Source organism: Carica papaya, chromosome 6, assembly GCF_054855325.1.
Source record: "Carica papaya isolate Zhongbai chromosome 6, ASM5485532v1, whole genome shotgun sequence".
NCBI lineage: Eukaryota > Viridiplantae > Streptophyta > Magnoliopsida > Brassicales > Caricaceae > Carica > Carica papaya.
Window position 1 is genome coordinate 26,846,908 of NC_142314.1, and position 12,715 is coordinate 26,859,622.

The 12,715-nt window shown below is 31.5% G+C and overlaps 1 protein-coding gene across 2 annotated transcripts; it reads right to left on the reverse strand.

The window, feature by feature from the left end:
- Positions 1-1,678: 1,678 nt before the first annotated feature.
- On the reverse strand, positions 1,679-9,727 carry CGL1 (alpha-1,3-mannosyl-glycoprotein beta-1,2-N-acetylglucosaminyltransferase). 2 transcript variants are annotated; one of them, XM_022056123.2, is made up of 19 exons: positions 9,350-9,727; positions 9,008-9,058; positions 7,890-7,977; positions 7,558-7,620; positions 6,190-6,218; positions 6,003-6,079; positions 5,866-5,911; positions 5,654-5,716; positions 5,500-5,566; positions 4,918-4,986; positions 4,733-4,802; positions 4,580-4,641; positions 4,163-4,253; positions 3,970-4,063; positions 3,347-3,409; positions 3,197-3,235; positions 2,916-3,086; positions 2,248-2,374; positions 1,679-2,008 (listed from the first exon to the last, which is right to left on the reverse strand). In XM_022056123.2, exons 1-18 carry the CDS (start codon positions 9,416-9,418, stop codon positions 2,258-2,260), a joined length of 1,329 nt encoding a protein of 442 aa, XP_021911815.1. In that variant the 5' UTR covers positions 9,419-9,727; the 3' UTR covers positions 1,679-2,008; positions 2,248-2,257. The 2 variants fall into 2 exon arrangements, with proteins under 2 accessions (XP_021911815.1, XP_021911813.1); XM_022056121.2 differs by having other exon boundaries at positions 6,184-6,218; positions 9,350-9,726.
- Positions 9,728-12,715: the final 2,988 nt, after the last annotated feature.

Genomic DNA, 12,715 nt, shown 5'->3' on the forward strand with positions numbered 1-12,715 from the left:
AACTTTTTATTTTATTTTTAATTTTTCTTTTCATTTTATTTCCATTTATATAGGGATGGAGAAGGACAGGGAAGTGAAGAAGGAAAAGAAAATAAAAAAGAAGAAAAGAAAGAAAATTGAAAAAAAGGGAAGAAAAGAAAATAAAGGCAAAAGATTTCATTTATTATTTTCTTCTTTTCAGCCAAGAGGAAGACCAGATCCAGTATCAAAGAAAAATCGTAATTGGTAAAAAAAAAAATACGTTAAGTTACATTTTTAATCGGATAAATCCTCAAACTAGTCCATAAGATACAGTTGATGTTGCATTTTAATTCTAAGTAATCTTTGTTATAAGTTAGTTTTCAAGTATTTAGTGTTGTGTCAGAGTTTAATGCTGTTAGAATTAAGATGGAAAAATCTTATTTGACATAGGATTTATTTGGAGGAAAAAAAAAAAAAATTTATAGTCACAACAAGGCAGTTCAAAAGATAACTAAAAAACAAAAATAATGTTTATTTAGTATGTTAACTTTTAATGTTAATTAAAAATCTAATGCTTTTAAAAAAAATTATGAGTTGCAAAAGTAATTAAAAATAATTTTTTTTCTCCAAATAACTCTTAAGCCAATTTTGATTTTTTCATCAAAATTTTAATATTGTTATGCTTTTGAAATGAATTAAAAATTTAAGAATTAATCTGTAAAAAAAAAAAAATATTTACAGCTAAACTATAACATTAACTATATTTCAAAAACTAAATTGGTATTTATCCTTTTTAGTTGTATTCAAATAGTCTTAAATGTTATTATCATAGCATTATATTCAAAAACTATATTATATTTATAATATAGAAAAGGAGTTTCCTCAATTAACGAGAGAGAGAGAGTGTTAACAAATGTTTTAAAACCATAGTTAATACCAATCGTTCAAGAATAATGTATAATAATATTGATATTAGTCAATAATATTTTGAATATAGTAATAAATAAATTTGTAACGTTCAATATTATGTTGTGTTATGTATATCTTCTAATATATTTTTAATTTAATAGTAATAGTAGACCTTACAGTTTTTATTTTTGAATAGGATGTTAAAATTTGATATGTGAAAAACGTAAAAACTTATATGCATCTAACTATGAATAATATTTTAAACATAATGTTGTATTATGTACAATATTAGAAATAAAAGTATATGATCTTAATTAATTTTTAATTAATAAAATGGTTTAATAATAAATCAATCAATAAAATAATGAGATCACAATATAAATATATTCCAATAGTTAATTAATAAAAAATGTTTAAATTAATAACTCTTTAAATTGTACTTATCTTCACAAATAATTAATTAACAAATATCTTAATTAACTATTTACTTAATAACTGTTATTTAATAAATAGGATAAGAACAAAAATGTAGCATAAATATACTCTAATAAATAATAAATTAAAATTAAACTAACTATTTTAAATCTAACCTTTTCATTATAATTAATAATGATTTAATTAATGAATTTTTTAAGAATTGCCTGTCTTCACAATAGAGTGCCACTTTTCTTCTTTTCCGTCTCATTTAATTAATTAACTATTCAAGTCTAAATTATAATTAAACCAGTCAGGATTCGAGTACCAGCATTTCAAGCTAAGTTTTCAAACTTTCAAGCTATGGATGGTATAGATATGTAGAAATTAGACGTGTATGAAAAAGCACGAGTAAATCGTTTAGAGAGTTTGTAACTACTCAGAATACAAATACCAGCACTACGAATTGTAAGAACATTCCAAAAATAAACAAGAGAGCCCATCATTCATCTCTCCATCTCTATTTTACTCTATATATCCATCTCTCTAGTCATCGAATAGTCGACAGGAACAGTAAAGTAAACACTGATACATAGATGAGCGAAAATAACAAAAAGCTCATTCAGTCATCTAGGAATCTGAACCTAGTTAGGTAATATCCATATTCTTTGCTAGGTCATTAGTGATCCAATTGTATAAGAGGCTCCACAGCTCTAAAATGGTTCTGCCAGAAAATCAGTGTAACAAGTTAGGCGTATTTTCTCTACCTCTGAACTTTAATGAGATTGTTGAGACATGCTAACAACTAGCCAAAGCATTTTCAACCTTAAGAGGTTAAAAAAAAAGTTCAAGCCAAGAAAGAAAAACCATTAATAAATTGCCCAAATTTATTTCATCATTGTAACTACAGAATTTAGATGTCAAAGCCAACATAAGAGAACAGTTTTTTATGTCTTGACATACCTTCTTTCTATCAAGTAGTTTCAACTCCAAGCTGCCTGAGGGAATCAGGGCCAACAAGAAAAATTCGCCTTCTTGTCTGGTACCGGAAAACCACTATTCCTTTATATGCGGTCCTAGGTACACCATCCTGGGAAACAGAGTGAAAAGTATTTGGTTTCAAAAGAATCCAAAAGCGTACAAAAAAATCTTTGAGTAATTCAAAATGCCTTTTATATGTCAATAGGGCCTGTTTGTTCTTTGCTTGCATGTTTAAACCATGCATGAGTTAGGACAGATCAGTTTGTTTAACATACCTGGTTGTCAAGCGGAAAATTAAATACAGTATTCTTCTAATGGATATAATGAACATTTTTGAAGAAATTAGTAGAAAAGATCCATCAGAATGGTTAAATAGTTTGTAAAGCCAAAAATTGTAGAAATGGTAGGTGCAGTTAATTATGTTGAGAAAAGAGCTGGCAAATTAGATGGTATGAAATAAAGATAAGATATTCGATAACATCATTGTAAGCGGCCCACAAACTTTGTGCATGAAAACAGTGAAATGTCAAATACTATATCATTAGAAATGGAGCACCGATGACAGAAACCAGATGTAATGAACTATAAATGTGCCGAGGTTCATTACGAAGATAGATGGATATATTCATCTATCATCTGTAAGATAGTACCTTCCACTCTTCAAAAATACCAAATTGTCGTGCAATACGCTCAAAGTCTGGCTGGTCATTGTATTGAATACGAACATCACCTTCTATATTATATGCCTTAGCAACAGCATCACTTCCTTGGACAGGTATAGCTTTTTTCACAATATTGGCGAAGTACTTTGTGTAGTTGTTCTGAAACAAGAAACAAATATTTAACTCGAGTAAAATAAGGAGAGGTTAAACAAACTAATGAACAGAACGTAGAAGTTCAAAATAAACAAATAGAGTCCCACTTATATTACCTCCGTTAGATAGCCTAAATCCATGGACTTCCACTTAACCTTTTGTGGAGAAAGGAAAACAAAGAAAGTCATACCGATAACAGAAAATATATAAAACCTTCAAAAGAAAGCAAAGGAAAAAAAAAAGAAAGAACGGAGATCAGAAGTTACATTGACATCATTTAGTTTTATAGGTTCAAGATACTGTTTGAAAAATTGGCCCAAACTAGAACCCTGCAAGAAGAATAAAAAAAAATTGAAGATGCAAGATACATAGATATTCATGGGGAAAGATGCAAACATCTTAATCTGTTGGATCCTCGAAATAATTTATGATAACATTTGTCTAGTAAAGGAATCTTTTTAAAAGTCAAGCATCAAATTGATGCGGAAAAATTTATGGCGATATCATGCACCAAAGGAATTTCTACTAGAAAAGTTAACTCAATATATCCATTTATTAATGAGAGAGCAAAATTGCAACCTAAATAAAAAAAATGGTTACCAAATTTGAAACAAAAGAAGAAAAAAGAAAGATAAATAAAATAGACCAGACTATAATTCTACTCAATTGTTGAGACATAAGGGATGAATATTGTTTGGCAAATCAAAATCAACTAAGAAAATCATGTGAATATAAACATGGAAAAATAAACTACTTCTGAAAGAAAATTGGATTAGACAGTAAACTAAATAGCTACATAAATGTATAACAAACACCAATGCATATTTACATATTTTGCGAGATTGAAGGTAGAATTTTCTCAAACCCAAAATTACTTGGAGATACTTACATGCTCACCGAAATTATATGTTCTACATACTTCTGGACGGATGAACTGTCGACCTTTATGGTTCTCTTGTAACCGTAGCCAGTCATCCCAGTAAGTGGAACTTTGTCAAAGAAAATTATTAAGAGAGAAGTAATAAACTGAAGAGGTAATTTATTATGTTCAAACTAAGATTATCCTCAAACAATAAGGATATGCCTTAGGCCACTTTGGTGACAGCTCATCCCATGTATCTCTGGACAGCATCCATCCTAAACCAGGAAAAAAATCCGAGCGATAAAGTGCATCTGCAGGGTATGTTAGAGCAAATCAGATAGCATAAAGCTCTTGCTTCCCGTTTCAGAGATCACCAAAATTGAAGAAATGCTCATTAAGAAACATATGGCCTTGAAACAAATTCCAAAATCCTAGAGCTTTTTATAAGTGATACCAACAAATCTCATACATAAACAAAAATCTTATTTTAATAAGCACATAAACAAAATTTTGACGTCTATAGCCCAGAAAGAAAAGTATTTGACTTCTTGGAGTTATTTAAGATGTTAGATGATAACTATTCTGCCTTTTTCTTAAAGCAATCCTATTAGGCGAGAGGAGATGAATGGCAACTTACAAGGATCATGCACGAACTGTTTTTGTCCATTGTCATTCCATGACGAAACAGCCATTATGGACCTAATAGAGACTCAAATAGAAAGCAGGGGGAGAATGAGATTCCCAAAAATTAAACCAACGTCAAACTAAGAGCTAAGTTCCATTAACATACTTATCCCTCTCCATGAGGGCTGCCGCAGCCTCAAAGTAATCAAAAAAATCAGGGGAAATTTCCATATCATCTGTTTTCATGAAATAGACTTTCAATCAGTGCAGTCTCTCATGGTGCATCAAAGTGATATAAAAAAAGTGGGAAATATAATCTTGAAATTGCAGATATAAAGAAGAAAGTTTCACCTTCAAGTATGATCACCCGACCAAAATTATGTTTGAAGAACAACTCATCCAATGCCCATTTGTAATGTCCTGTTTGGAAGAAAGATGATCCGTTCCTGGTAGTCAGAGATGCAGAATTACAGAATAAGGGGGTTGCTAGCTACGTGGTGGCAAGAAAGATCTTGCAATTCAAATACGCTTAAGTTGTGGAACAAGGGAAATTGTCGTGGGACCAAAGCGACAAACTGTTTGGTGAAATTAAAGCTTTTGGTGTAAAGGAAATTCTTTTTGACCTATCTAGGAAAAGCATCAAAGATGGAATCTTGTTAAAGTTGCAGTGGATAATGCTTATGGAAGAAATTGCATGGAACCAGATATTGAGAATTTCGTGGATGAAAAATGGAACATGAATACCAAGTTTTTCCATCAAATGGCTCACTTTTACCAAGATACAGTATTTCCCTCTCCAAGTATGGGAGACAAGGAGCTAGATTAAAACTAGAACATGAGACAAGCAGCCAAAGTTGGAACAGAAGCAAATGGTAGCAATATTGGGATTTATTGAAGCCATAGCATGAAAATAAAGTAGAGAACTATCCTTACGTGCAATTTTATAGTACGCAATCAATTCACCAGGCCTTTCAGTCTGCACTGGTTCATAATCCAAGTGCTGTAACAAAACTAAGTTAGGATTCTAGGGATAGACAAAAGCAAGGAAGACTCTGAGGGTAAAGGTACTTCTAATATGTATATATACCTGCATATATGTTAGCTGATCATAACTGAGAGCCTTACTCCTAACCTCTGGATGTGATCCATCCTGAAAAAGAAATTGTTAAATACCTGATCTCAATTATATCACATTTTACAATAGAATCATCATAAATATAAACACATCAATCCTGTGCTAGATAACACTCTTGTTGCAGAAAAAAGAAGCCCAGAAACTTTGATTTCTAAAGGGGATACCTGAGAAATGAAAAGTGGATACTTTGAAGCAATCGATCTTTGATATCTATAGGGAATAAAGATGTTTGTCAGGTGAGATGGTTATAATTGCCAAACAAATAGGCCCCTAAACATAAAATGTGCAAGGATAAATGCACCTTAAAACAGACTTAATAGTCCTTTCCAGATAATCAGCACGATTGCATGCCATGACTACAACAGCTGCCACAGGTGTCTAGTGAATGTAGAATGAGGTATGGTTAGGATAATTGATAACATGGCTTAATAATGTCGAAAAAGGAAAAAAGAAGATAGGAAATGCCTTTTCCTATACAAAACCTGTGCCTTATCAATCAGCCTCTCTAGTCCTTTCCCTGAAACAATAAGAGAATATGAATCCCTAAAACTAAATACACCAGCAACATCTTAAATTATGATGAAACAGACGGAAATGCTTCATGTAAATGGACATTAAAATAACAAAAGACATCAAATGAAAAATTCAAAACATAGACATTTAATTATAAAAAATAAAACAAATATTTTTCATGGAAGCTAATCCTAATAGTGATGTACAAGGAAGTAAGTTTAATTATAGGCAGTTTCATACCCATATATCAATCTCTAGTTATATTTGAAAATATACAATTGACACCAACTGGAAATGGAAAAGCTATGAAAAAAAATGCTTATTTGCAACTCGGGAGCTTCTAGTGAACTGTATATTTCATTAGAAGGCCAATGTTGAGAGTCTTGAACTGAAAGCCAAGGACCATCATACTCCTTGCATAAAACAAATCAAATGTAAATTTCACAAATGAATCCTAAAACCCTGAAAAAATTAAAGAATAACTTCAGCAAGTTATCAACTATTTCTTGGCTGGATCATGTATACTTACACCACTTTCTATGAGTTGTACATCTCGTGTACTGATTAGGAGATTATGTTATCATTGTGTTCAAATAACACTTATTTACTATTAAGAATTTGTAAAAAGAAATTATGTGGTGACTATATTCTCTCAGTTGGGGTAGCCACAACAGGACAGTACACAAACTTTTTTAATTATAAAAAATATCTATTTAATCAAATATATGAATTTCCACTCAAAAAAATTCAGTAAGTCTTTTTCTCCCTTTTCCACAATTTCGGTTCCTAGCAGTCAAAGAGAAAAAGGAAGCAAGAAAAGCAGGTCATATCGAAAACTCTCACGATAAATTTTTTTATACTCCAGGGAGTGCAGAAAACCATTGTTGACTGCATGTAAGTCAAGTGCAGTAGGCATTTACATGCCACAACAAACACAAAGTAGAGTCCCTCTTGCAACGAGGATGCATCTTCCAGTTCCTAAGAACTAAAAACAAATATCAGGTTACAATTAAGTATCATCTGATTGACTCTTGGGACAGGATTGCTAACCCTATTACAGTTATTAGTAGAGTCCCTCTTGCAACGAGGATGCATCTTCCAGTTCCTAAGAACTAAAAACAAATATCAGGTTACAATTAAGTATCATCTGATTGACTCTTGGGACAGGATTGCTAACCCTATTACAGTTATTAGCATCACATGCTACAAGGATAATCCGGATACATGGCATTCTCAAATCTCAAAATTATTAATACCAATCAAATTGTAGATTACCCACAACTTATCAATAGATAATGACAAATGATAGAAAAAAACAGAAGCTTCTTTATTGAGAAACGCACTTTCAAAGTGTTGTAGATGATTCTTCAGCTCTCCAAGCTCCTCATCCTGGCGTTTTCTTTCTTCTGAAATTGTAGCATGACCTTAGTAGAGTTATAACATGAACATAATATTTCTATGGCTTTTCTCCAACCAAGAAGAGGGTGAGAAGTTTTCAATACAGGCTTACTAAATGGATTCAACAAAATATGGACAAAATGACTGCATGATGGACTAAGCAATAAACATCAATATATCACTAGAAGACTAAGAAACAACTACCAAATTTGAAGTATCTAAGGGATCAAAAGAAGAGATGAACCAGCCAAGAGAAGAAACCACAACATGCATATACCTTCCAGGGTCACAATTCTGCCTTGCTGCATGCTTATTTGATCAATCAGCAATCTCATTTGACTTGTACAATGATTCTCTGATTCAACCTGTAGAAACATAATAGTTCCCTGCATACTAAGGTGTACTGCTACTTGAAAATTAGATGAAGTTCTCATTATGTAAATTCTGCATCATCAGTTGTGTAATATACATTTTCCAATAAGAAAAGACAGGGTAGAATCTTTCAATAATTGCATCTGGTCAACCAATGAACCAACAGAGAAACAACCATGATAGTCGCAAATCTCAGGATACTAATATGTGAAGGAAGGTAAATCAATAATATAAGCCAATTCCGAAACCTCTTCCATGGTTCCTAATTAGCTCTACAAGGAAAGGACAATCCAAGAAATGCTATAAAAATTCGACTATATTAAGAGTGATGCCAGTGAGTTTTTGAATTTTCAGAAAAGAACAGTAACTTCCCAAAGAAACAAAGGAATAAAATGAAATATCCACAAATTTTTGAAAAACAAAAGAATTTTCATTTACATGAATCTTATTTATCACAACTGTTGCAATTATTTAACTACAATATAGCATAGCCGACAAACCTGAAATATTTAAACTGGTTTGCAATTATTATAATTTTACCTATTTAGATAGAAAAAGAATTATTATTAGAACGAGAAGGTATGTCATAGGAAGACTATTTGTACTCCCAAAAAACCAAAAAACAGAGGAAACTAACAAAAGACTATGATAATCTTTGCATCCTCAACCAAAGTATAAAAAGCTTAACAGTTATTCTTATTATGTTGCTCCCTATTTCTAGTTAATTTTTCCTTTGTTTTGCGATATGATATAATCGAGACACCAAGATCAAGTCACTCTATGAATCTTGAGGCCGCAGTAAGGTGCATTACAGTATTGTCCTACCAACATGAATTGAAACATGTGGTCAAGTTAGGAGCATTCCTCCTTGCCAAAGTATTTCTATTATTTTACATGGTACTATACAATAGGCATGGGCTAATCACGGTCATTAAAGAACCGCACTTGATTAAAATAGGACTGCACAGAACACTGGTAAATGGAGTTCGGAATCGACTAACAGTTGAAAGAGAAAAGCCTTACAGCAGCGGCAAGGCGATCAGCGTATTCTGATTGCGTGGTGAAAAGCCGCAGCTACCACAAAAGATTCAAAGTTGTTAAGAGAAGAAATAAATAAATAAAAAGAAAAAGAGGCATTAACAATTAACGCTTTTAGTGCCTTGTAGCTAAGGAGTAAATTCATGATCATCAGCTGATTTTCAAAATTAAAAAAAAAAAAACAAATAAATGACATAAATCTCCATGAGCTCCATAAGTATCTTTCAATGGTAAAATAAAATGGGGAAAAAGAAAGGAAACGAGTATAAACTGGATTAACCAAAGTAAAATAACAGACAACGGGGAGAACGAGAGAATGAGATGGACCTGGATGTAGAAGAACATTAGAACTGCAGGAAACAGAAGAAAGCGATAATCGCACGAAAACTGTGCCATTTTTCCGTCTCCCTTGTTGATTTAAGCTCCTAGCAACACAACTCAAATCTTGGATCTAGCAAGTTCTTCCAATTTCAGAGATCAACGAGATTCGTTCGTTGCTTTGGTTCAGTTTTGTTCAATAAGAAATTTTTTCCAAAAGACTGAAAAAGAACAGAGGAATTGCAAATTTTTATGAAGAGATTTTAGCAATTTGCTCTTTGGGCGTCTGACCTTCAAGCTCTACCTTTTCTTCACTCCAGGTGGTGGGGCGCGTGGTGGAGTGGAACTGGAGTGCAGTACAATTCACGGTCAAAACGATGGCGTTTCTCTTTTGCAAATTATAGTATTTGTTCTTAAAATGAATGACACTTGTGTGAACTAATAAACTTCTTCTCCAACTTAAATCACAATCTTTACTGGTTGGGTTAATTGGTGGTTAACTAAATGAAATTCTATTCAACCATGAGGAGAAGGGACGAGAGAGCAGGAATTTTGATACGTTGGATAGACTTAGGAAGTAAATATTATTGAATATTATTATCTTAGTAATTTGGGATTTTAACGAGGCCTATAATGGGGGTGTTCATTTGTATTCATGTTCTATTAGTAATATAAACTTATACAGACTTCATAATTAGAATGAATTAAAAATTACTAATTTGATACTCACTCATTTTTAACTTCTATCTACAATTTTTTCATAACAGTTAATTTGTATATTTTTATATTGGGATTAGTTCATAGGTAATCATTTCTATAAATAAGTTCATTTTTTAGAGTAATAGTAGGGAAGGAATATTCAAGTGAGATTAGATGAGTTTGTTGATGATGTGAACGAATAAACTATATTTTATAGGTTATTGAGTTAGACACTTGCTTCAACATGGCTAGAGTCATTCCCTAATTAAGTGATATTATTTTTAGAAGAATCACGATGAATATATTGTTAGAAACAAGTTATATTTCTTAAAAGCAGACTAAGTAATACTTAGATATTGGTGCAACAGAGGCTGGTTGGAAAGCTTGAATGTTGGAAGATAAAATTAGCTCATGTGGGAATTTATTAATGAATCAAGACAAGAAGAGGTAGATAACATACGAGCACAAATTTATGTTTATAAATGCATTATGGCTAAGGTAAAAGTTTTTCAGAAAAAAAAAAAAACAATTTCATTCATCATGGACATGAAAGGTGTCCTTAGAAAGAAGGGAAACAACACAAATAGGAAGATCATGAACCACCCTTCGGCAATCAAGAATAAAAAGTGTCTTTTTAACCATGGTATGAACAACCAGACTATAATAACTAAGAATTCGAAAAAAAAAAATCATGCTTCAATTATCACATATCTTCCATTAAAAATCCAATTTTATAAATAAGGGGTGCATTAACTTGGAGATACATATGAGCTGTGAGTGACATTCCATTATATATGTTGATATCTCATTACTTGTGCTATCTTTAAACCATTAAAAATGAATTGAACCTTTGCAGTTCTAATAGAAGTTAAAGTAAGAATCCTATATATCACTCCACATAATATAACATCATATAATCTCAACAAATTGTTCTAGGTCTCATTTATTAGTCATTTCTAATTGAAGCATGATTACTGGTGGTGGAATCAAAACCTATCATTTTCTTTTGGTTTTTTTTTTCATTTTAAATATGTCAACATGTTAAGTTGAATACAACCCTTAAAAATCTTCTAATCCATAAAGGTACTTTCTTAAACTTTAGATCATAGACAGAGGATCATACTATTTCCCTTTATGAATGCACTTATTTTTATTCCACTCGATTCCTTGTAGAATACACATAAACTAGGTATAGAAGTTGATGCATTTATTATGATTGACGTGGAATGCATTAAATCGCTAGATAGTTTATGCATAACATACTTTCAAAAAAGATGTCCTATCGTTCACCATATATGGGACACATAAAATAAATCATCATTTCCTTCCAATTTAACTTGCGCAATATATTACACATGTAAAATATCTTCGGTGAATTATCATGCCAAATCTTTTAAGTGGCAATATAAGAGCTACTTATTTAAGCTTTTATGGCACTATATCAGTTACAAAAGAGAAATCTATCTTCTCATTTCTCCATCGAGACCATGCTCTACGGTACCTAGATTTTATGGTATATTTGCTTTTTTTTTTCAAACATCCACATAAACTTATCAAACAAAATTCTTATACTCAATTATATTTTGGTCATCTTTGAGGCTTCATGAAGGACAAATAAGTCCTTGATAATTCCATTGCATAATTATGGATGATTTAGATTAATTAGATCAAAAACCAATACCATATATAGTCTTATAGTTGCCAAAACAAATTCAATTACCCTACTTATTTGGTAATCATTCATCAGACCATATAAGCGCACTCTAAATTTCTAAAATCTTTACTTGAGACCTTTTTAATAACTCCTTACCCATAAATAGACTTTTCTAAGAATAGTCAGCTATGTACCAAAATGTGGCAGATTGAAAATCATCATGATGTTGTATTTATAATAGTTTAGAGGGTATAATAGTGGAATTCGATAGTAACCTTCAAGTTTATTTGGCCAATATTGTAGTAGAATATAGATCTTTAAAATCTAAATGCCCCCCTCCCCTTTCAAATTTATTAGAGCATAATCTGGACCACCTAATGTTATGGATCTTATTTTCCCCGTCTTTACTTTTCCACCAAAGTCTATTAATTTAACATTTCGAATTTATTACAACTAGATTTTGAGATAAAGAGCTTACTCATTAAATATGAAGGGATCATTTATGCCACAGATTTAAGTAATACTCCTATTCTAACTTTTGATATTTCACCACCTTCTAACTTCAAATCTAATTTTCTAATCTATCTACAAGAAAACCAAACTTTAAAAAAATAGATCTACCAATAACCATTGGAACACCCAAGTATTTATCATGTTTATTTATAAATTGACTCTTAAGATGTTTTATAAGAGTTAATGCATCATATTGACTACCCTTTCTAAAAGTTAATGGCTTATGTCCTCAAGTGTATAGTATGACCCAAAATAGTCACATAGTCATTTACTTGCTTATGGTTTTAATAAAGAATCCAGGATCAACTCATGTGTTTAATATGTTTTATAATTCCACTCAAGCTCTCTATGATAAGAGAGTGAATGGAAAGGAGATTACTTGGATAAGAGTCCAAGATTTTGATGACTCTTTATGTATATCAAATAGATAATTACTTGGCTGAGTATCTTTAAGTTTTAAGACACCTTAAGACTCATGAGCTTCCACGTAAGTTCCCATATTGTCATAT